The 25,061-nt window shown below is 48.8% G+C and overlaps 1 protein-coding gene across 2 annotated transcripts in view; it reads left to right on the forward strand.

The window, feature by feature from the left end:
* Positions 1-25,061, forward strand: part of DPYSL2 (dihydropyrimidinase like 2) — a 115,767-nt gene that overhangs the window by 26,027 nt on the left and 64,679 nt on the right. Inside the window, exons 1-3 of one of the 2 annotated variants that reach the window (XM_060015198.1) lie at positions 15,909-16,274; positions 19,621-19,709; positions 21,414-21,598. In XM_060015198.1, the coding sequence (XP_059871181.1) occupies positions 16,236-16,274; positions 19,621-19,709; positions 21,414-21,598 (313 nt within the window). In that variant the 5' untranslated portion in view covers positions 15,909-16,235. Of the gene's footprint in view, positions 1-15,908; positions 16,275-19,620; positions 19,710-21,413; positions 21,599-25,061 lie in introns of those variants that run through there. The other variant, XM_060015197.1, reaches the window with a different exon arrangement.

The raw sequence follows: 25,061 nt of genomic DNA on the forward strand, positions 1-25,061 counted from the left end.
GGCCGCAGGGTAGTGGGTTTCTTACATGGTGGCTCAGAACTCAGGACATGGTATATGATGAGCTATACTTGGAAGGCAGATGGCATCTCTTCTCACATACTTGTTGGTCAAAGCAGTCACAGTCCCACCCAACTTCAAGTGGAGGGCACACAGACGCCACCCAGAAGAGGAGGATGTTGAAGAACTGTGGAAATGTTTGTTTTTATACTGCCACACTCACCTCTGTCTTTCTTGATCACAGTTCTCCAGTCAGACCAGACTCCTTTCTGTCCGAAAAACATACCACCTAATCCTAACCTCAGAGCTTTTCCATCTTTTTGTTCTCTCTGATGTGAACTCTCTTCTTATCTTCACTGTCGATTCACAGAATGAGTCTGAAGCTTTGCTGCCAGAGATGAAGCCCTCAATTCAGTTCCCAGGCACCACATTCTGACTTCTGCCTGTGGAGTCTGTTCCAACCTCTGCTGCCTGAGGCTAAGTCCAGAATTTTCCCTCCAGAGGCAAAGACCTGATGTTTGCCTTTGTGACTAAATCTCCGCTCAGGTGTCAACTCCCCAGAAAGCCCTTCCTAGACCGCTGCATCTAAAGGGCCTCTCCATCTTTCTATCCTCTGTTTACTGCATTGATAGTCCTTACCACAATCTGTAGTTTTCTTGCGTATTTGTTTCTTTACCTGTTTATAGAATGTAACTTCCATAAGTAGAGGAATACGTTTTTTTCATTACTGTATCTTTTGGCACATAGGAGGCACTTAATATACCCTTGTCGAATGAATGAATGAAGGCTGGGAGGGGTCAGAAGTGAAGATTTGGAAGTCACAAACATTTAAGTGGTTATTGAAACCATGGCAGAGAAAGAGGCTCAGGAGATACCGTCAAGGATCATTGGTATTTAGGATGGCGTAAGAGGAACCCACAATGAACATTTAGAAAGAAAGGCCATCAAGAGAGCCAGAAGAAAGATGTCAAGGGAGGAAGGGAGGGGAATTTGAAGAAAAATGGTAGAGGCAATAATGTTAGGTACCACAGGGAGGCTAATTTAGATGAAGACTGCAACATGTTCCTTAGGTTTATCAAGGAGGGGGCTTGTTGCCAGAGCTCTTTCAGTGGAATCAGGGGAAGAAGCCACATTATAGTGGCTGAGAAGCAAATGGGAGTTGAAGTTGAGGAAATGGTGATCATGCCACTTAACAGCGAGGGGAGATCAATGACAAGGAAATAGCTGATGAGGAGCACACAGCCGAGCGTGGGGGTGGGGTGTCGCGAAAGGATGAAAGATGTTTCCAAGCTGAAGGGAGCGAACAGCAGAGAGAAAGAGATGGAGATCCAGGAGGGAGGGAGACAGCATGGATTCAGGAATAATCCTGGAACAGGCTGACCTCTTCCAGTGAGACCATGGGGAAGGGGAAGAGATGGGCGTGCACGATTCTCTCCCAGGAACACTCATTCCATTTGTAATTCTTTGTTCGGCATCTGCCTTGCCAGCTGGACTGTGAGTTCCATGAGGGCAGGTTTGAGTGTGGCCCGAGAAGATGGTAAAGGTCATGAAAGCTGCTGAGACACGTGAGGGGGTGACCAAGGCAAGGACAAGTGCAAGTGGGGGCTCTTCTGGGATTATCTGTCCCAATCTTTAAGGCAGTGGGAGTTTTCTCTGCCTTCCTTCCACTGCATCGGTACAGGAATATTGACTTTTAGGGTTGCTCCAGGACAGGAAGTTTGCAGGGTAAGAGGAATAAAAGGATGCTGCTGCTGAGAGCTGTTCGCCTGATGGACCGTGGAGTCTAGCTTGGAAGGAAGAAGGTGATTCAGCTATTGATGTTGTGGTGGGGATGAGGGCTCATGTAGCCCTGAGAGGCAACGGCTGAAGATAAGGGCAAGCCAAGGTTGCTGGGATCAAGAAGGTGCATGAACTGAGGGGGGTGTGTGTGTGTGTGTGTGTGTTTCACACAAATTTTAAATCCAAATAGGATTACGATAGGAGTTGCGATAGAAAGAATATTGCTGCTATAACAAATAGACTCCAATATGTAAAATGGCTCAAGCAGAAGAGGAGTTTATTTCTGTATCATGTAATAGTTCAAGGTGTGTGTTCTTCATCTGCAGGCAAGGATGGACACAGGGTTCCTGCTGCATGCAGTGAATTGGAGACTTGGGCTGCTGATGGCTCTACCACCTAGAACACATAGCTCCCAAGGTTGTCTGGGGGACCATCATCCCCGTCAGCTAGAAGGAGGAAAGAGCTTGCAGGAGCATAGAGGGAGTTCTCTGTATCTCAAGGCCCCCAAGATACAACCATAGTTGTCAGCCAACCACGTTCAGTTGGCTAGAAACTCTGTCTTATCTAGTTGCGGAGGATAATGATAAATGTAGTCCAGGTGTGTGTCCTAGAACAGGGGTCCCCAACCCCCAGGCCATGGACCAGTACCGGTCCACACAGCAGGAGGTGAGCTGTGGGCAAGGGAGCGAAGCTTCGTCTGTATTTACAGCCACTCCCCATCGCTCGCATTATCGCCTGAGCTCCGCTTCCTAACAGATCAGCGACGGCCTTAGATTCTTACAGGAGCGCGAACCCTACCGCGAACTGCGCATGCGAGGGATCTAGGTCGCACGCTCCTTATGAGACTTTAATGCCTGATGATCTGAGATGGAGATGAGTCGGTGATGCTAGAGCTGGGGAGCGGCCGCAAATACACATTATCATCAGCAGAGAGGTTTGCCTGCACAGAGGCCATAATGAATCAATTGCTTGCAGACTCATATCAACACCCTATCCGTGAGTGGCAAGTGAAAACAAGCTCAGGTTTCCCACCGATTCTGCATTATGGTGAGTTGTACAATGATTTTATTATATATTACAAGGTAATAATAACAGAAATAAAGTGCACAATAAATGTAATGTGCTTGAATCATCCCGAAGCCATCCCCCACCCCGGCCACCCCTGTTCCGTGGAAAAATTGTCTTCCAGGAAACCGGTCCCTGGTGCCAAAAAGGTTGGGGACCGCTGTCTTAGAAGGAGAAGGAACATGGATTTCCTCAACAGCTGGCGGCCTCTGACACATTGCAGTGCCACAGAGAGAAAGACCGATCCAGTGGCTTACATCCTGAATAAATGTGAGAGAGGTCTGGAAACAGAGATGCACAGGGCACTGGGTGCACTGGGGTGGGGCTTTTGTAACGTGATGAGAGGGTGATGGTCTGGAAGTGACATTGTGGGGAGGACAGATGGTGTTCAAAGGAGTCAGATTGATCTGGATTTGAATGCTGGGTATGTTACTTTCTAGCTGTCTGACCTGGACCCAGTCATTTAACTTATGTATTTAACTTCTTCCAGCCTTGGTCTCTCCATCTGTAAAATGGGAGCAATAGCACAGATTTCACAGTGGTAAATGGATAATGTAGGTGACAATTTCTTGGCACTGAGTAGCTGTTTCCTAAGTTATTTTTCTCCTTCTACTTACTTAAGGCTCATCAAAGTCACAGACAGAGGGAAAACTTTGTTCAAACAGTTGCCAGAGGTCTGTGGCTGGCTAGAGCAAAGTTTACCTGGATCCAGGTAGGTAGATGTGCCATGGTTATGAATGAGGAGGGTCTCGCGGTACATGAGGGACAGTAGCTGGAAGTCAGCCTCAGTGTGAGGGAAATGGAAGGGGTGTGGCGAATTGCACAGAACACAGGGCCCCCTCCAGGGCAGCCGCTACCCTGCTCCAGCCACCTGTGTCACCTGGGGACAGACACTAGAGTTGCCTAGAGCTTCTGAAGGTAGAAGTGTGGCTTTTTCATACAAAGGGTCCTGATGTTTCAATGTTGGCTACAAATTCAAAATCAATTAAAATCACTGCGTAGTCAAACAAGATGTGTCTCTGGGCTGATCTAGCCCTGGGGCCACCAAGCTGCAACTTGTGGCGTATTCCGTGTCAATTAAGGCCAGTTATAAGCCCTGGTCTCCACATCGGTGCCGCCCACGGCAATAGCCGTAAGCACAAGAGGCTATTTGAATTGAAATTTCACTTAAATGAAGTAAAATGTAAAATTCCGTTTCTCAGTCGTACTAACCACATTCCTACTGCTCCATTAGGCATGGGCGGCGGCTAGCGGCTACCGTGTTGGACAGAGCAGGTATAGAACGTTCTCTCATTACAGAAAGTTCTTTTACAAAGCACAGGGCTCTAGATGGAAGGGGCATGAAAGGCGATGTTGTGTCAGAAGTGGTTCCCTTTCTTAGACGTAGACATGCGGCTGTTTTATCTGCGCTAATTTGTTAGGTGTTGTCACATAGCCAGGATGCGGGTCAGAGGAATGATTCGTGCAGTGTCATCTTGTCTCACGCTTCTCAGGGCTGTCCCTTTGGTGACTTATGGGGACTTGACAGTGTCAGATGGATGGAAAATCCCACCTCTCCACCCCGTTTCTAGCCACTCTACCCTGAGTGTAAGGGATCCACCCCCTGCGTGAGGAGGAGTTTTATCTCAATACCCTTGAGGCAGAACTCTTGGTTCCTCCAGTGGGAAGGGGCTATGGTCTGCACCAGGATGAATATGGAAGGTTGACTCTTAAACAGAGGTTGGCACTGGTGCTTAGTTGAGCAGGTACCATCCGTCAAATGATTAGGCTACCTGGAGTCACTTTGCAGGCAAAATGGGTGGCAGTGGTGGCATTTGGAGGGAGATCTCTAGGATGCAAAGGCCAGTGGTTCATCAGTTAAGTACAGCCCTGGGATGGGATCTGAGACTAGGGTTCTGAGGAGTACCATCTGGTAGGTAGCAGGCAGCTATTCCAGGGGAGCTCCGCCTTTTTTCAGGAGGTCCTCCCATACCGATCATCCCAGTCCCTGGACCTCACCAGGCTGGGGTGCAGCCTGAAATCACCTGGAACCACTATATCTTCATGCTTTGATGGGAACCACAGCCTGTCATGTTCCAAATGGCAGCATCTCTCTCAGCCACGAATTCGCTGGTTGGACTCAGACTGGTGTGGGCAGACACAATTGCCACGGGAGAGCTACATGACGTTGCAATTTAAACAGGCCTGGAGGAAGCTGTCAGAAGGACCCTGCCATGGTCGGGGAAGGGAGAATCAGGCATTCAGTCAGGTGTTGCTGTCTGAGTTGCTGAAGGTCCGAAGGCGCAGAGAGGCTAAGTCACTTCCCTATTGTTCATGGTGAGGCAGAGGATGAGTTGGATCGTGGCCAGCTGTCCTGCTCATCGCTGTCGTTCGGAGGACCAAATCAACCTTCGCAAGTCAGCGCGGAACACTTCCCGGGTTGTCCCAGTAGGAACCGCCGTTGAATATTAACCTAGGTAGGCTGAAACAGAGATGTAAGCCAGCTGCATTTTGGCCAATCAGCTGTGGATGTGCGTAGGCGGAGAGGGCGGCTTAAGCTGGCGATGGCCATGTGTCCTGATACTGCATGCTGTGTTTTGCATTATGACTTTGCAGCCTGACAACATATTTCGCTGCATGTTTGCTAGGAGAAATGACAATGGCCTTGATGTAGTCTTCTCCACGATTCTGCTTTTGAGGTCACCATATGAATACCCAGATCTGGCTTCCCCAGCAGATGAGGACTCAGGAACTGATCTGCACTGTGTCTCTCAGCTCTGGTCTTGACCCCAAAGGGGGGTGAAAGGGAAGGCCTCAAACCAGTGGCTCCCTGGGGGTCATGAGTTTAGGATTCAGATCCCTGCGGTTCTGATGATAACCTCGATCATGACCACTTTTGGTTCTGTAGGCAAAATGGCCAAATGATTTGATATAGAAAAAAAAGAGAAAAAGAGGAAAGAAAAAAAAGTGGGAGGAGGCAGGATAAAGAACATATATCCCAATACTGGATTGAAAGAACATTTCACAAGGTGACCTTGATCGTCCTGCCTTTGCCTATCTGAACTTCCCACATGCCGACCAAGAAGCATATTTGTCACACTGGAGGATGCCAGTGCTATAAAGAAATTCTTTGTTCAAGCTATTCTATTCCATATCCATTAAGGAGAAGTGTCTGGAGATGCATCCACAGATTCTAGAAGTTTCTGCAACATGGAGAGTGTCTCCCAGAGAAGACCTAATCCATCTATGAATATAAGGTGGTACTGGTAGCAAGTTAGGGCATCCAGGCCTTAGTGACAGGTCCACAGACTCTTCTACTAGGAGAGAACGGTTGTCCTGAGTGCCCGTCGGTCCTCCTGGAAGCTTTCCCTAAATGGATGGGGCCTAGGACAGAGCCTGGTTATGAATTTTGTGCCTTAGAAGGTTGTTTTAGACTCAAGTTCCAGTGTAACTGTATTTTATAACTGGGACATCTGTTCAGGGAGCTTATTCATTTATCCGCCCTTTACCCACCAGTCCATCCATCCGCCATCCATCATCCACCCATCTACCCACCCATCCATTCTTTCGGAATTTGTTGTGTGCTAATTGTCTGCAAGGCACTACAGTGGGTGCTGCAAAAAAGAAAGTGTCATCTCTGCCCTCAAAAAGCTTATTTTCTAGGAGAAGGAGGCAAAGTATAAAGAAATAGGTGCAGGAAACTGTTTCGGGTGCTCTGTCAGAAGTCTGCACAGGGCCCAACGGTGCATAACAGAGAGAGCGGTCAGCTCCACTTGGGGGCTCAGGAATGGCTGCACAGAGGAGGTACAGGAGTCAGAGAGGGGATGGGTGTGTTGGGGGAGATAGAGATGTGGGTACAGACACAGAGGCTACAAATAGCCCAACACCTTCGCGGAAAGCAAAGAGTTTGGTGTGGTTAGAGCACGGGGTGTGAACTAGGGCAGCAGAGAGAGCTAAGGAAGGCAAGAGAAGTAGGCAGAGGTTGGATTATTCACAAAGCCTGGACACGATGCCAAGGGTTTTGGCCTTTAACACACAGGTATTGTGGAGCCATTCTAGCATTATAAGCAGAAGAGTAACATGGCCAGATGTGCGCATTTGAAAAAGTACTGGCTTCAGGACAGGATAAGACCCAGAAGCAGGGTCCCAGTTAATTAGGCCTGTGATAGATGGTGACACCTCAGACGAAGACAGTGGCCTGGGATGGAGAGGAGAGAGAAGGGGAGAGGAAGGGCACCGCCTCCCCCTCAGTCTCTTAGGCCACCAGGATTACTTTCTTCCTATTTCAGCCCAGTCACTTTAAAGTGGCCATTTGACTAATTGAACTCCATTTCTCAATTCCCGAGGAGCAGAGGGGAACTCCTGAGCCGGGTCGACCAGTGCAGGCACTCCAGTTCTGCCCGCAGTTGGACTGCAGGGCCCGCACGAAGTCAGTGTTGCCCGTGGGTGTAGACTCTGGTCTAAAGGCCCACGTCCCCGATGGAGAGTCTGCTCACAGCACAGCTTCCGTTGGCCGTTTATCCTTCTCTGACTTCCTTGTCTGCTTGTGTCTAGTGAGGTCTCATTCTGTTTCTGGAGGGAGGCTGGATGTGCTCAGAAGTTGGAGTGCTCCATCTTTGGATGGGTGCCACTCTGGGGGCACAGAGCCCCCAGCCCAGGCCTAAGGCAGAGGGGCACACTTTTCTGGAGACGGTCAAGCACCCGTGCATTGCCCGATGGCCTCGCCGTGCACAGCACTTCGTCGTAATGCAAGGAGGGGCCGTGCGTAGGGAGCTTGTGAGCTCACCTCCCAAATTCCCTTCGGTCTCCTTGGGCCGGTCCACAGTGGATAATAATCTCTGGCTAACCTGAAAACAAACATTGGGTGGGCTGGACAGAGAGGAAGGAAGAAGGGGGGAAAGGCAGACCGATCTGATTAAGGGGAAATTCCGCGTTTCTTGAAATCTTTACAATATCCAACTGGACTACTTCCAAGAATTCACAGACTGAGCTAATAAATCGCCCCAAAGAGGTCTCTAGGGAACCTGTTTGAAAAAATAGTCAAGAGGCATGGAGTGTTTTTGAATCAGTGAGTAGTTTTCAGTGTTGGAACATGGCTGGATTCTTTTAAGAGACTTAAACTCCTGAAATATTATTTACATTCCCTGGGAACAGAGTTCATCCTTTTTCTCGGCCCTTTTTGGAACTGACACAGCTTCTGAATCAAGGAGGGCCCAGGCTGACGATGAGGATCCGCTGTGTTTTCTGGGTGTGGGTGAGTCCGAGCCTGAGGTGTGGGCTTGGAAAGAGGAACCTGACTGCAGTGCCCAAGACTGGCCTGCAGGTGGCGCTGAGAGTTAGGATGCTTTTGGAGGAGAGATCCTAGTGGGAAGGGAATCCGCTCGCTCTGTCATGGATAACTGGAAGCCAGCCCACAGGACTCAACCCAATGGGGCGAATTCTTGATATCTGGCATTTTAAAAACCAGATTTACAGCAGGGAGGCAGAGGTGCTCACCTAGGCTGCGGGCTGGCTCAGCGGGGCCGGGTGGCAGGAGGATGCCTGCATGGGGTCGTTAGGAAGGCCGCGCCATCGGTTTGCTCATGCACCTTGTGCTTACTGAGTGTTGTGAGGTCTGTCCTGGGTGGGGTGGAGGGCAAGGTCACTTAGGGAGTTTGCAGTTGAGAGGGAGAAGCGAAATTCCCCAAGTAAACGAGTACACGAAAATACTTCCAACTTGTGATCATTGCTGCTGAGATGCTGCTGAGACAGGGAAGAGTGGCGACTATGTGGGCTGACTTCAGACAGGCTGGGCAGCAAAGAGCACCCTGAAGAGGCTATTGAAGAGTGAGGAGCAGCCGGCCCTGCCACGAATAGGAGAAGAGGAAACAGAAGGAGACCAGGGGGCTGCAGAGTGGGGGAGGGGAGGGAGCCCAGGAAGAGTCTGGGGAGGAGAAGGTGGCACTGAGAGTTTGCATTTTATTTATGGAAGCAGCTGATCAAGCTCTTCCCCTGTCAGTCACATGTTAATCTATCATGTTTCCAAGGAGAGGAAAGTTGGGCCACCGAGAGAAACTGAATCCCGTTGAATGATGCGGAAAGAAAGAGATGGAGAATTAATCTGGGGACCGGGGAAGTGTCTAAGTGAGGCACACGGGTCCTGATTGACTGATGGAAGTTCTCGGCGCCTCGAGTGGCAGCAAACGGGGTGAAGAAAGAGACCACAGGGACTTCCCTGGTGGTCCAGTGGTAAAGAATCCGCCTTCCAATGCAGGGGACGCGAGTTCAAGCCCTGGTCGGGGAACTAAGACCCCATGTGCCACAGGGCAACTAAGCCCACGCACCACAATTACTGAGCCTGCGTCCCTCAACTAGAGAGCCCGCGTGCCGCAAACTGCAGAGCCCACGCGCCCTGGAGCCTGCGCACCACTAGAGAGAGAAAACCCGCACGCCACAACTAGAGAGAAGCCCTGGCGCCACAACTAGAGAGAAGCCTGTGTGCCACAACAAAGAGCCTGCGCCTCAAAGAAAGATCCCACATGCCTCAATGAAGATCCTGCAACTAAGACCCGATGCAGCCAAAAAAAAAGAAAAGAAAGAAAATAAATAAATAAAATTAATTAATAATTTTTTAAAAAATGATACTGAAGACCATCTCCACCCACCTCTTTCATGGCGGGTCCTGGTTTCTGCTAAACAAGCATTTTAATCATTCAAAGAACTAGCCCCTTGGGCTTGGGCTCACCACACAGACCTGGATTAGAATCCTGCTGTTGCTCTTGAAAGAGAGATTTCTTTGAGCTTTACTCTCCTGCCTGGAAAATAAGGATATGGAGACTTACCTAGTAAGATTTCGGGGAGGAGTGAATAAGATGTATTTAAAGCACCCAGTGCTGTACCTAGACTATGGTAGGTGCTCAATGAATGTCAATTTCCTCCTTGCTGACTGCATAACAGTGAAGACAGATAAGTAGAAAGATAGTGATGATGATATTAATCACTCTTTCATAAGGTGCTCGTACTGGGGGAAGAGCAGGACCATCGATGTACTTTGAGGAGGGGGAAGTCCCGGGTAGGGAGTGAGTCCTGCATTTTAGTTCATATTCTCCCAGCTCCCTCCTCTGTAAAAGGAGGGTAGTGGTGGTCTACAGGCCAGAGTTAGACTAGTTTAAAAACATTCTTGGGGGACTTCCCTGGTGGCGCAGTGGTTAAGAATCCGCCTGCCAATGCGCAGGGGACACGGGTTCGATCCCTGGTCTGGGAAGATCCCACATACCACGGAGCAACTAAGCCTGTGCGCCACAAATGCTGAAGCCCGCGCACCTAGAGCCTGTGCTCTGCAACAAGAGAAGCCACCACAATGAGAAGCCCGTGCGCCACAACAAAGACCCAATGCAGCCCCAAATAAAAAAATAAAAACATTCTTGGGCCTTATCTCTGGAGATTCTAATCAGCAGGTCTGAGCTGGGGCCCTGGATGATTCTGACACAGAGGCAAAATCACTCCAGGTGATTAAGACCCAGGAACACTGGAATAAGTGTCTCCAAGACCCTTTCGTAGTCCTGAGTCATCATCCATCACACTAGACAAGGACCAAGGGGACCAGAACCACTCTCCTCATTTGCCACCAGAGGGCGAGCGTGAGGCACGATGGCCAGAGCGAGATGCTGTCTGTCTCGGCTGTGACCGAAAGAGCCCAGGGAAAATCTGTAGTCCCACAGAGGGTGCTGTGCGAGACAGATAAGGCAGGGGTCATTTGGGAGGATTGTGTGCCAACTGGAGATAAGAGGAGAAAGCCAGCGTCTACTAGATGCTGTGAAGTGTACGCTTTCTTCTGTGCCTTGATGTCGGACAAGATTTGGACGATGAAACTTGCTACTTCGTGCAGTAAGGACTTCATCAGGACGCTTCAGAGCCCCAACTTCCAGTTCCAGCAAAATCAGCATCTGGGGCTTCCCTGGTGGCGCAGTGGTTGAGAGTCTGCCTGCCGATACAGGGGACACGGGTTCGTGCCCCGGTCCGGGAGGATCCCACATGCCGCGGAGTGGCAAAAAAAAAAAAAAAAAAAAAAAAAAAAAATCAGCATCTGGCTCAGAGGGCCAGTCACTCCCGACCCTCATCTGCCCCCACTCTGTCCCCCCCGGTAAAGGATGCACCCACTGGAAAAGGCAGTGGGCAGGCTTGGATCTATTGGTCCTTGGCTGTCCTTCTGCAGACTCTGCCCCTTCAGAGTTACATGCACAAAACAAAGGACCGTCATGGCCTGATTCCAGCTGCAGAGAAGCAGGCATCACTTCCCGTTTGGTGTCCTAGTCGATGCCCTTAGTTTTTGGCAAAGCAGAATTCCAGTCCTTTCTCTTTACCATCTCATTAATTTTACGTTCTGCAGCAGGCTGCATTGGAGGCCACAGCCCTTGGCGTCTGTACTGCAGCAAAGTGGGGACTTGAAATCTTCTCTTCTTTGCCAGCAGTTTATATTTGGACTTTCCCTGCTCGGTGACATCCTCTAGGTTCCACTTCCACAGAGGCCCAGGGGGCCACAGAAGCAGAAATGGTTACCCTTGCTCCCCAAAGGGGGAAGAAGAAACCAAGGGCAGTGGCAGGGCTGGTCTGGGACTGCTGCTGAGGGAGCTGAGGAACCGAAAGCAGCCCAGTCACCCCGGAGTGCCTGAGTGACAGTACCTCACCTCCCGCCCGCAGTTCCTGGCAGGTTGTAGCATGGGAACACCTCAAAAATCCTGACTGGACGTCATCACTCCATGCACCCCATCCTCCTTGAGCCCCTACGCTGTCGGGCCCCATATTAACGTAAGAGATGAGTAAGACTTTTGAGAGTTCCTAGACTCCACGAACTCAAACTTTACATGGAAGGAAAACCGTGCTCACCTGGTTATAGGTGAAGGTAGTAGTGTGTTGATGGAGGAATACAATAAATGGCATAATATGGGCACATGCAAGGAATAATGGGAGGGTGGAGAAAAGAACGATTGAAGAAACTGATGCTGAGAAAAAATGACTAGAGAGGCCTCGTCTGATGCTGGAGTTGTTTTAGGATTCGATGCTCTCTCCCCGTGCATTCTCAGTCTTGGTGGTACGTGGCAGTTTAGTTTCGCGGAGGCATAGCTTAAGATTCAGGTAGCTACACCTATGCGAGGAATAATAATAAGCTGCATTCTAACGAGGTCCTCATGCAGTTTCAGAGGACAGGAGTGGGCTGCCCAGGAAGGAGGCCCCAGCAAGGTGGCAGGGCTAAAAGAAAGGCCTGAGCTGGGGATGTTGCTGACAACCAAACTCACCTCCGTAGGGATGTGAGTCTTTTTTCTTGTAATAGCAATTACAGCATTTGTTTATGTACCAAAAGTTGAGGGTCCTGCCACAGATCAGGCAGTGTGCTGGTCACTGGAAAAAGAGGAATACAAGGCTCTTAGCTTCTGGGAGACATACTTTGATAGAAGAAATGGACAAGTCATTACGATGCAACAGGATGTGTGTTACAGCAGAGGTGAATACAGGAGGCTGTGCTCAATGCTTTGGGGGGTGGATGGGTGCAGATGCACCCGGTGAGGAGGTGACATTTAAGCTCACTCTTATTTATTTATTGTTTTGGCCGCGCCGTGCTGCCTGTGGGATCTTAGTTCCCCAACCAGGAATTGAACCCACGCCTCCTACAACGGAAGTACAGAGTCTTCACCACCGGACCAACCGGAAGTCCCTCAGCTCGCGCTTAGAGGAAGTGTTGAGGGAGCCGGAAAAGGGAGCAGCATCCGCGGGCCTGGATTTGAGAAGGCACGCGGCCCGGAGGGCACTGCGTGTGTGTCTGCATGCACCCCCCTGAGCCTGGGTGTGGGGTCGTGGGTGCTGAGAGGTGGGAGATGAGGCTCCAGAGAGACTGTGGTCGGTCAGGTGCAGCCCTGGGAACTCACCCCTGCTGCTCATGGATCACGAGGCAAGTTCTCCCTTCCTCCAGATCAGCAGGATGCCCGGGATAGAACCATTGCATTAACCCGCTGTTCATCACTTCTTGCTTTTTCTGGATGCTGGGGGAGGAGTATGGGAAGTGGGGAGGCAGGGGCTCTGGGAAGGGGTCATGAATGTGGACTAGGCCAGCTTATAATGCTTTAACTTTTTTTTTTTTTTTTGCGGTACGCGGGCCTCTCACTGTTGTGGCCTCTCGCGTTGCGGAGCACAGGCTCCAGACGCGCAGGCTCAGCGGCCATGGCTCACGGGCCCAGCCGCTCTGCGGCATGTGGGATCTTCCCAGACCGGGGCACGAACCCGTGTCCCCTGCATCGGCAGGCGGACTCTCAACCACTGCGCCACCAGGGAAGCCCATAATACTTTAACTTTTTAAAAATTCAGAAAAATCAATGCCCGAGAATCGGTTCATCTATATAGTTCAGGGACAATGATTTTTAACTTTACAGGCAATTGTCATTGAGTGTTTGCCTAAAGACAGTGTAAAAATACTGTATATTAACAAGTCAATCAATGCAGAGTGGGTGGAAAAGTCTCCCCCACGTCCTTTGCTTTTCTGCATTGCATTGAGTGGGAAGTATGCTAAAAAATGCAGATTGCTGACAGTTTTTTCCTTGGTCAGTTAAAACTATTTGGAATCTTCTATGTGCCAAATACTCTTAGGCTCTACTCAGAACAGACAAATCAGTTTACACCTTACATCTTTAGATATTTATGAGTGGTAATGTCAGTTATCTTGGACTAGGAACCTCATATGAATGGGTATAGAAACAAGGCTGATACAAATAAGATGGACATAAAAGCTCCTGGGAGCAAAATATTCAAGGGCAAACTGATAACTAACAAGGTATAGTTAAAGCTGTTATGAGCAAGCAGTTCAGGAGCAGAAAGACAGAACAAGAATATAAACAAATAATGGAATTAGAGGTTATTTTGTTTTACATTCATTTGACTCATTATTTGTTTGCCAGGTAGTATTTTCCTTATGATTTAATAGGACACGCGTCCCCCTGCTGCCCTCTCCCCCGCCACTGCTAGTTGGAACCTACAGTGGGTTTTCTCGGGTAGGAGGGTGCATTCTATGCTTTCTCAGACTTGTGACTTTGACCCTTTTAGGGTGACACCAATACTTGCTGACTTCAACTCACTTGGCTCTTAGCACATCACGTAGTTGGAGAGGGAAGTGCTCCCTTTTTATTTTTAAGATGCACAGCTAATTGGAACTGGAATGAAATAACCAGCCGGGAAGCTTGCTGCAGGCCTCACAGCCCCTTTCTGGGACTTCAGAATTTACAGGAATAGGAATGAAAGGGTGCATTTTACACCTTCTGGAAGACAAATAACCATCCAAAGTGGCCAGATGCAGAAAGACTTTGAAACATGGGCCCATAGTAGCCTCAGGATTATTTTGCATTTATCTGGCTAATCTTTGCTGATCAGGTGTGAGCCAATTAGATTCTTTGTTTTTCTTTTTCATGGTTGCCTGAAGGCCTAGATTATGTAGGGATTCTATCTATTGTTTGATCTCAAGCAGAGAAGCCCAAAGCTGTGGGCCAGCCCAGATGTTTGTCATTGTACCTGTCTGGGCAGCTTTCCAAAGAGATGACCTTTGGTAGATTGCTCGGGATCAACTGGTCCAGCTTTTTCCTTCTACAGGGATTCTGAAGTAAGAGCATCAGAGCAGGACTTGGACAGAGGCAAGGGGTCCCAGCCGGCTCAGTTGCTAGCCCAAGAAGAGAGGCCTTAAAAGCTGCTGTAAGTGTGATAGGATCTCTGGCTGGGGAGTCAAGTCTCCCCGTGTTTTAAACTCAGATTCTTGGAGGTTCTCTCCATGACTCAGGATCCCTTGCTTTTCAGGATATAAGCTCGCCTTTTTTTCATTCCTCCTGCTTCTCCAGTTTATCTCCCGGCTTCCGGCCTCATTATGTGAAGTATGGGCCCGCCTATAGCAATGCAAATCCTTTGGGCCCTTAGGGCGCTGCAATCCCAACAGTTTCTCCTCAACAAAACTGCAGGCAGCAGCAAAATGCACTCTCTCCATCATACCCCGAAATGGGTGTAGGTGAGCGTGACTGTTAAAGAGGAGACCCGGGCCCTAGATTGGGCCTTTTTCGGTCTCAACAGGCGGCTGCTGCTTCCCCCGCTGCCCCTAAGTTCCTTGCGACCCCAAGGCACAAAAGGACGTTTCAGGGCGGGGTTTCCATCCCCAGCAGCGGGCTACAGTCTTCCCCGGCTGCCTTCCTTCCCTACTCAGAGCAGTGAGGGCTTCGGACTTTCCTTTCCAGCTAGCTGCCAGGCCACTGATGCCCGAAGCCCGGCCTCCGGCTCCACTTCCTGTTTGCTGCCTCACCTCGGGCCCGCGCTCCTCTACCCCGGGGGAGCCCAGTCCGGCGCCGGCCGCCCGCAGGCCCGCGGCCAGCTGCCCCTCTCCGGGGCTGGGCGTGGCCGGCGCGGCCGGCGCGGCGCCGCGCGGAGACTCCCCGCCCCGCTCCCCTTCCCTCCGCTCGCGGCCATCTGAATTCCCCCTTCGACTCCTGGGCGGAGGCCGAGCGAGCCTTCGCGAAAGGCGACGGCGGCGGGAGGAGTACTTGGGCGCCCCTCCCGGGCGGCGCGGCGCCGGCCGGCCGTGCAGTCGCGCGCTCGCCGCCAGCAAAGCTATTGGCTCGGCGCAGTCACCCCACGCGGGCTGCAGCGGCGGCCTCCGCGGATTGGCGCGCGGGCGAGCATCCACCGGGGCGCGCGCGAGCGGGTGCGTGCTGCCTAGGCCGCACCGAAGCCCGCCGCCCGGGCCGCACCGAAGCCCACCGTCGCGGGGCGCGGTTCTCCCTGCCCATAATGACCACCCCTCCGCTGTCCCTGCGATGCTGATGCTGCATTTGGGGCCGCTGCCAGCCCGGGTGGCCGATGCACCAGTGCAAAGAAAGGGCGCGAAAGGCGCGCTCCCCGCTCGGGCGCACGCACCGACCGCCGCCCTCGGCCGCACACTGCAGCAATTCGCGCTCTCGCGCCGCACCCCTCCCCGCCTGCACTCATTTGCATATCCCACGATTGTGGCCAATCAGGACTCGTCTATCTCGAAGCGGACGGGTTTGGCCTGAGAGGAAAGGGAGTGGCTGGCGGCGCATGCGCCGCGGTGGCCGACTTGAACCGAGGCTTTTATTGCTGTAGTTTATTTCCACCCCCTTCCCTACTGCTCTGTCTCTCTCTCTCTTTCTGTCTCTCTGTCTCTCTCTCCCTCTCTCTCTTTCTTTTTTTCCACCCTAGCTGAGGCAGTGTTGGAGGAGAGGAAGAAAGGGAGACAGAGGATTGCATTTATCCCTTAACATTCCTGAAAATTTCTATCAGCAAGACCAGCTAAGCGGCTGCACATTTTTCAATCCTGCAAAAAATACCAAGTCTCTTTCCGGGCAATTTTTGTTTTAAAGCTGCCCTCTTGAAATTAATTTTTTCCCAGGAGAGAGATGTCTTATCAGGGGAAGAAAAATATTCCACGCATCACGGTGAGTTTGGTACTTGTGAAATCTGCGATCGGCCAGCAACCTTTTGTGGCACAGAACATATAAGGAATTTTTTTTAAAGGAGGGGGAGGAAGAGAGACCCAACTTTTTTTTTTTTTCCTTTTTTCCCCTTGTTGCTAAAGAAGGCGATCGTGATGGGAGACGCAATCCTATAGAATTGTAAGCCATATAGTTTCTAAGGCATTAAAATAGGAGCGTGAGTGCATTAAGGTCGTTTTAGGTAGCGCGCCAGATCCGCTGTATCCTTTTATTGTCAGAGCGAGATGCTGTAGTGCTGGCCTGCGGGGTGTAAGCAAATGGATGCCAGATTGAATATGCATGGTTGAAGCTCGGATATTGTTCTCCCGGCTGCGTGCTGCGATGCTGGACTCCAGGAGCTGGACTCCAGGAGCTGGATGGGGAGATGGGGAAATGGATTCTCCCTGTATCTCCCGCCACCCACCATAAAGGGCTTTCTGGAGCCTTCCTCCGGTTCCTCAGAAAAAGGAGCGGGCTTTAGCTCGGAGGCGTAATGACAGCAGAGGGATGCTGAAAAGGGCTGGGTGTACCGGGATCCTGTGGAAACGGGAAGGAAAAACAGGGACGCGGTGATGAGCAGAGGAGGGGGGGAGGTAGGCGTGGGCTTTTTGTTGACCGGGTCCAGTTTTTGGTGGCCCTCTCGGCTTCCTCGCCCAGTGGTTTGGGGCTGGGACCCTGGCGGCTCTGGGCTCGCTTTCTTGTGTCTTTCTGCCCCTTCTGCAGCCGGGGAGGCGTCCGTGTTGGCGCATACAAAGCGGGCTGGGAGGGTGGGCGTTGGGGAAAGCGGGCTGGGAGGGTGGGCGTTGGGGACAGCGCCGAGCCGGGCTCTGGGAGGTAATGGCGCTGCGCGACGCGCGGAGCAGATGGCCCGGCCTCGGCCAGACAATGATCGCAGAGGCCGGAGATGCCGGCGCAGCTCTGGGGCCTGGGGTTGTTAGTTTGTAAATCACGAGAAGCTCCAAGCGATGACTTTGCGATGCTTCGGCGATGAACACAGGTTCTTGTTCCCGCCGCTCCCCCGCCCCCATCTTCTCCCCGTCTTTTCCCGGAAAAGTCTCGCCAGTCCTATTTCTCTACATCCCCGAATGAAATCCCGGGGAGGGAGGAAAGCGAGGGAAATTCATTGTTATGTAATGATGTGCAATCGCAATGGGCCAGCTGATTGCTGGGTAGAACCCAGGGCTGAGGCGGTGACCGAAAGAATTTTTGAAAAGTCCAGATGTGTTTAGGGCTGGGTTTGAGGGAGTGCTTTCGCTCTGGTTTCCTCCTTAGCCACGGGTACCCCGACTTCCACTGGATGTACAAGGGCACACCCATCCGCAGGAGAGAGATGTGGGAGCACATGCACAGGGGAAGGGGCGTGTGCTCGGGAGGATTTATAGGATGAGCTCTTCTACAGCGGGGGGTGGGTACTAGCTTTTTCTTGAGGGCCAAGGACCCGAGATCCCAAAGGGCAGAGCGCCGGGGGACCCAGCGTTATGTGTTCCTTGCACTGCAGGAAGGAATCTGGGGGGTGGGGTGGAGAGCAGATTTGCTGCAAGCCACAAGTACTCTGCTGTCTTCGTGAATGAAAAAGGCAGTTTCGTTTTGACAGTGTGGGGAGAAAATAATTCAAAAAGCAAACAATCAACAAGACTGATTTTTTAGAAGAGCGCCCCCTCTGCCCTTTAACAAAATCTGGTGGCATTATCGTAGGACCTATAGCATGGTTTCCTTTCCTCCGTCAGCACGGCCAGCCTGTTATGTAAGATGCCACTCGAGTGAGCGGGCTGTGATGTTTCATTTTTTTTCTCAACAAGATGTTGGCTCGGGGATTCGCATGATGGCTGGAACAGGTACTGCAGTGACTAAGGGGAACAGGTGGTGAAGGGCAGGGCTTCTCTTTGCCTCCCAGGCGATGTTTATCCCATCAGAGCTGGATTCTGCGGAAAAGGGGGAGATCATTGTAGACAGATAAGTGCACTGGATCAGGTGACCTTGGGCCAGTGGCTTAACATCTCTGAGCCTCAGTTTCTTTATGTGTCCTTGAGACAAGAATCTAGCTCCCATCACCTCACAGATTTGATTTGAGGCTTGGGTGACATGGTTTACAGGACAGGATTTTGTAAAGGTCTTAACCTTTGCCTTATATAAATGCAGGAATCGTTGCTGACTATTTATTCCCATTTGACTTTCCAAACCCTACAGCAGGATGAAGGTCCCTACAGTGTAACAATTAAAATAATCTTAGTGTTTCTCATGATGTTAGAAAAACAATAAATACTTTCTAAACCCAGGGGTGTGTGCATTTCTGTGTAGAAGTATCTTTTTTTCTAGGTCTCTAGTAGCTTATATATACTTTTAAAAAGTTGCTGTAATTTCTTCTTGGTAGGTGCTAAATATAAAGCACTTGCTGAGAATATTATTCTTAACTGAATTTTGAGTTAACCATTGTCAAAATGAACGCCGTTCTTTGAAGTGGCATAGCATTCCATCAACAGCACTTGGGATAGAGATGAATCATAATGTAACATTTCTGTTACATTCTTGGCTCTTATATGCTGCTTGTCATATATTTTTTGTACCAATTAAAGTATCAGTATTGTGTACAGTCAATAATAGTGTTAGATTTTAGAACTTGCCATCTCACCTACTTTATTCTAAAACTTTACCTTTTTCTTAACAGCTTAATAGTTAAAATGGTGCACGTTCGAAGTGGTTTTTTCCCCCTCTTTGCTACAATTGTGATTTACCTCGAGGATAAATGCAAATATAAAGAACATACTGAATTGAAACATTGCTATGGATGAACAAAGTGTGTTTGTGTATAGTATCCCATGACAACAGACTTTTGGTTAAATTTTCCCGACACAAATCTCAACAAGAATCGACTTCCGCTACATGTGGGTGTATTATTTTTTTCAAATGAAGTTTAGCCTAAAGCCATTTAAAGTGATTGCCTTCTTTATCTGAAATCTTTTTACTGATCTTTAAAGGAAGATTGTTAGGCTGTTTTTTTCATTCTTTTTCTTTTGTGCTTGTAGGTCTAATGGAAATAGATGGTTGTTGTCTCTGTTGTGTTTTTTTTCTTTTTCTTTTTCTTTTTTTTCTCTAGGATAAGCTTTGAGCTTTGCCAGTATGTTCTGACTCATCAAGTGATGAGTAGATTGCCAAATACAGATTCACCTTTGTCACTGAGTCTTTCCAAAATGGGCTCATTTTGAGCATCACTTTTGAGCAGTGAAAATGTGGTCTTAGCTCATTTATCTTACTACCAACTGTTTCTCATGGATCAGTTATGAATTGTGACCTTACTACTTCTTTGTTTCAGAGTGATCGTCTTCTGATCAAAGGAGGTAAAATCGTTAATGACGACCAGTCATTCTATGCAGACATATACATGGAAGATGGGTTGATCAAGTAAGTGTAACTCAATATTGCCACAAATTTGGGTACCTTGCAGTGTTCCTAAGCATTAGCTACAATTCACACCCGTAGTATCAAGCTGTAGTGATTTAGAGACTAACTCAGTATCTGTTTAAGCCTAGTTTGATTGGTGGTAATTAGTGAGTTTGAAAACTCAGATTCAGGGAATTCAAAACCACAATTAAACGCACACCCCATTTCCTTACGTGTTATGTAATTGACTATTTTTAACCGAGGTGACACATCTTCTTGTTGCCACATACTCAGGTTATGATCCATTGACTATATTAAAGGTTTTACTAGAATGTACTTGTGTGGGGTGGATAGGACAATCAAAGGACACAAACGTGAAGTACAGCCTCTTCTATCATGACAGCACATCTGCCTTCTTAATCAAGAATCCAAGTTGTTGCGGGCAATGGACACCAAATTAATTACTACGTCACAGAGACAAATTACTGCCTCATTCCGAGGGAATTTTAGGTTTCATGTTTTAAGTGGCAACTAACACAAATGGGACTGCCCTTGTGTTTATTGTGTATTGTGTTTCAAAGGAGAAAACAACAAAGCAGTTACTGAATTAGGGTATTTTTGGGTCCTAGAGGGTTAAGTGAGCTGAGAACGTCTCAATATCCTCGTGCCCTTCCGACTGGGACAGCTCAGAGGGCTCTGAAGAAATAGCACATCTGTTTAAAGACAAACACTGCTGCAAATGACATCTTTTAAATAAGCAGCATTTATCAAGGGCAAGCAGCAAACCAGTCCAGAGGAGTGGAAAATTGTAGTGGACGTGTCTGTTGCCTGGAAACTCACACCCTGATTTACGATCCTAAAAGAGGTTTTAACATTTCCACATTTAATGTTTTCTCCATGTGTGTTTGCTTGTGACAGTCTCAGCTCCAGGCTCTGAAATACCATGACTTTCATGTTCCATTTTCCCCCAAGTGGAAAGCAGCATGATCTGGTCTGTAAGACTCTGGCCTAGAAGTGAACAAGCCTGTGTGATATTTTGAGTCATCACGAATTTGTTTTAGAACTTTACCAACTCCCCCTTGATTACTTTTTCCTTTTCCAAAAACTAGCATAAAGAGGTAGCAGAGATATTTTTTAAAAATTAGAAATGAATCCTTGTTACCCAACTTAATGAATATTAATTTTGCTGCCTTTGTTATCTGAGTTGCTGATCACATGCTTCCAAATTTTTAAATAGTTGCAATCATAGTGTTTACTTCTTATTATTATCTTTGCTTTGTTTTGTTCTATTCCCTACCCTTCTACTCCCCATTTCTCTTAGTTGGAAAGGATATGGTGAAAATAAATGTTTGTAAAGTGCAACCAGGTCTGGAGAAAATTGTTACAGGATAATTAACTCAACTGAGTGTGTTGTAAGGAAAGTATAGTGATATTTTATGTAAATATCTCAGGGCTTTGTTATCATTTGATCATATGGGTTTTCTGGTAACTAAGCCTCTTTGATTGGCCTCTGATGCCTTATTTAGATTTTGTTTTCTAGTATGCTCTGCATTGCCTCTTGAGGGTAGGGAGTGAGGGGTGCACAGATTATGAATGATAACAATAATCTGAAGAGTCTTTAGAACATAGGGAAGGGTTGTTTATGGCGTGGTGAAAATGTCTGTCAGATCCCGTTTGATTTAGGACATTTCTTTACAATCATTGTCACCTACCCTGTTTATTTAGGCAAATAGGAGAAAACCTGATTGTGCCAGGAGGGGTGAAGACCATTGAAGCCCATTCCAGAATGGTGATCCCTGGAGGGATCGATGTCCATACCCGCTTCCAGATGCCTGATCAGGGGATGACCTCTGCTGATGACTTCTTTCAAGGCACCAAGGCAGCCCTGGCTGGGGGAACCACCATGATCAGTAAGACAGCTTACAAAGAATAATCTCAGGGCTTGGGAACCATTATCGTTTGAAAATGAGTCTGTGTTGTTTGAGTCTTTCCTTCTAAAGGTTGCGGAACTAAGCAGTGGACGGATCTACCACGTAAGGGGGTGAGGGTGGGCCAGCCTTAGTCTCATTTTCTGTCCAGCCCCGAGGTTCTCCAGTTGAACTTGAGAATACGCTTCTAGAGAATTTTTGTAGGATAAAAGAGTGGCTTCTTGCTTTCTCTGCTTGAGAACTTCTGTCTTCCTTAACCTGAAAAATGTGATTTGATTGTGGTCACTTTGAAAACACAGCATTTGGAGTAATCTTCAAAGCTATGAGTTTTGAGCCTTTGCTCCTAACTATTTGATTTTGACTTTTAAAGAATTCCTGAGTGTGTATCTTCTTGGAATGAGGCCGGGGTACAGCAAATGAACTGTTGAACCAGGAACGTCAGTTCCACTGATAGAAAAATCAAGTGGAGGGATTACTTCCTGGCTTGGGTTTGACATAAATGGAATTGGGCAGTCCTGCTTGCAGAAGCACCCACACATATCAGTTGTTTAGATATGAAAATTGCTGCTGTGAACAGCTGGGTGCCCTGTAAGCATCGCTCAGTTGGATTTATGCTTTTCATTCAGCTAAATCTAAAGTATATTTCCTAACAAATGTGAAGGGTTTGCTTGTGAATGGTAGGTTTCCAGCATGCCTGTTGATTGTCCCTTTGGCAGATATCATTTTGAGTTTGAGGAGGTAGGCAAGTTGCACAGTGGCCCACCAGACACACTTTTTTTTTTAATTTTTATTTTTTTATTGAAGTGTAGTCGATTTACAATGTGGTGTTAGTTTCAGGTGTACAGCAAAGTGATTCAGTTATATATCTCTATGTATCTATTCTTTTTCATATCCTTTTCCATTATGGTTTATTACAGGATATCGAATATAGTTACCTGTGCTATACAGTAGGACCTTGTTGTTTATCTATTTTATATATAGTAGTGTGTATCTGTTAATCCCAAACTGCTAATTTATCCCTTCTCCCTTTTCCCTTTTGGTAACCATAAGTTTGTTTCTATGTCTGTGGGTCTGTTTCTGTTTTGCAAATAAGTTTATCTGTATCATTTTTTTGGTTCCACATATAAGTAATGTCATATGATATTTATCTTTCTCTGTCCGACTTCACTTAGCACGATAATCTCTAGGTCCATCCATGTTGCTGCCATTGGCACTATTTCATTTTTTTTTAAAGATTTTATCCAGGAGTGAAAGGCAATATACAGTCTGTCTTAAAAGCTTATAGTTCAGTTCAGAAGAGGGTCCAAGTGGAAAGAACTTAGCTCTTTCTGCTTTAGAGAAAAACCTATCTTGCTGGTTACTTTTCAGAATGATGCTCTCTTTACGTGTAACTTTAGGGTCTGTTTCTAAGCTTCCTCTTGTCTGCCCTACCACCCAGAAGAACGCTGCTATCCCATTCTAGTTCGAGCTCTTCGACTTTTTAAATCACACACTCACCTCCTTGTGTCCTTTCTGGTCTTCGGGGTGTCATCACTGATCAGAAAGAGCATCCAAGTTTAAGCCTTCCTGTTGCCGCCTCTTTCTTTCCGCACGTATTACCTTCTAACCTAGAGGGTGCTGGTCTTGGTGGTGGCGGTGTTGGCATCTGCACACCCCTTGGGACTCTGGCCTAGTGTTGGCGCCTGCTGTTTTGTCAGTGGCATCTGTCAGGACTCACTGGCACCAGTGGGCATTTCCGCCCCTCCTCCAGGGCCAGCCGTGGAGCCACACTGGAGCTTGCAGAAGCACAGATGGCCTGGGTGTCAGCCTAGAGGACCAAGCCAAGGTTATAATCTGCCTCAGTTTGGAGTCCCTGTGGGGGTCCTGTAGGCCTGTGCCTTGGTCGCAGAGTGTTAATAGGTCACAAATCATATTTCCTAAGGGAGCGATCAGTGACATCTATCATTGGGCTGAGGGGCAGCCCTCCGAGGTGGAAATACCCCCAACCAGGGCACTAACTTGCTGTGTGACCTTGGACAAGTCACCTCGCTTTTTTGGGCTGCTCATCTGCACAGTGAAGGATTTGCACTAGATGACCCTGGGTGCCCTTTCCAGTGCCCACGTTTGGCAATTCACTGAGCTCAGAGACAGAGTTTGCCTCCAATCTGATGCACTTCGCGCCACGATGCATCAAAGCCCTGCTTTCTCTCCTACTTACTTGAAAGACCCCATCCTGCATTCTCGAATGTGCGTTTTCGCTCCTCAACGCCTGACCGGTTCTTTGGCCCCTTTCCTGCTTCTTGTCCCTTTCTGCCTTCCCTCCCGCCACCACCGTCACACGTGGGCGCATCCCTTCCTGCTGACACCCTGACCTTCCCTTTGGCCTTCTTTCTCAGCGGTTGTGGGCATCTTTCCCTTCCTGCCAGGTGGGTTCCTTGTGTGCAGCGACCAGGGATGTCTCCACAAGTCCTGTACCTGTACCGAGGGCCCAGAATAGGCAGCGGATGACCTTATGGCAGCTCGGAACGAAGGAGGAGGGAGAAATCAGACTGCCTGCCCCTCTCACTTGAGCAGAATGCAAGCGTATTTAATTAATTAATTAATTAATTTTTTGCGGTATGTGGGCCTCTCACTGTTGTGGCCTCTCCCGTTGCGGAGCACAGGCTCCGGACGAGAATGCAAGCATATTTTAATGCAGGGGTGGTGACGCAGTCAAAGAGGAGGGCGATTTAAGGAGATCTCAAAGGACGAAAGTAATCAGAGGTAGTGGCGATGTGGTCACAGTGGTCACACCCCAAACTCCACTGCTTGTGTATCCTGAGAAAAATATCTACTCCTGCAAATGCCCACCTGTGGCTACTGACCTCTATAGAATTCCCACTGCCTGCCCTTCCCTCGGGAGATAACGTGGCAATAATACAGATGAGGAAATCAGGCTTCTTCTTCCTGCTTGCCAATAATGCGTTCTGCATCGCTTTAATTGATTCCGTGGCTGCAGCCCGCTTCTTAGTGGGAGCCGTGCAAAGAGGCATAGCTAGCTTAGCGGGTCGGGACCTGCGACCTGCTCCTTCGGTGAGATGGTAGCTTCTTTAATGAGTATTGAGGCCAGAACTAAGTATTTCGGGCACGTTGAAGGGATTCAAGTGAGAACGTACAGAAACAAAAGCCACTGAAGGAAATTGGCACCATACCACCTGCAGCCCCTCCCTCCCAGCTTTCTGAGTTGCTCCAAGCCGTGTCACCTGGTGTGTCTTCACCTGCTGCTTGCTGTGTGTTTCCCAGGTCTCGGGACCTGGAGGCTCCGTTTCGGTCTGAAATGGCACAGCCTGTGGTGGAACACGCAGCTGAATATTCCCAGTTTGGGAACGGAGGTGACACGTCAGCAGCAGAAAATAATATTATTGCCATCAGACAGAGCCTCCCATTGAGAAACGTACAACGCTATCTTTGTAAGGGGCCGTCCGTG

This window comes from Delphinus delphis, chromosome 6 (assembly GCF_949987515.2).
Source record: "Delphinus delphis chromosome 6, mDelDel1.2, whole genome shotgun sequence".
NCBI lineage: Eukaryota > Metazoa > Chordata > Mammalia > Artiodactyla > Delphinidae > Delphinus > Delphinus delphis.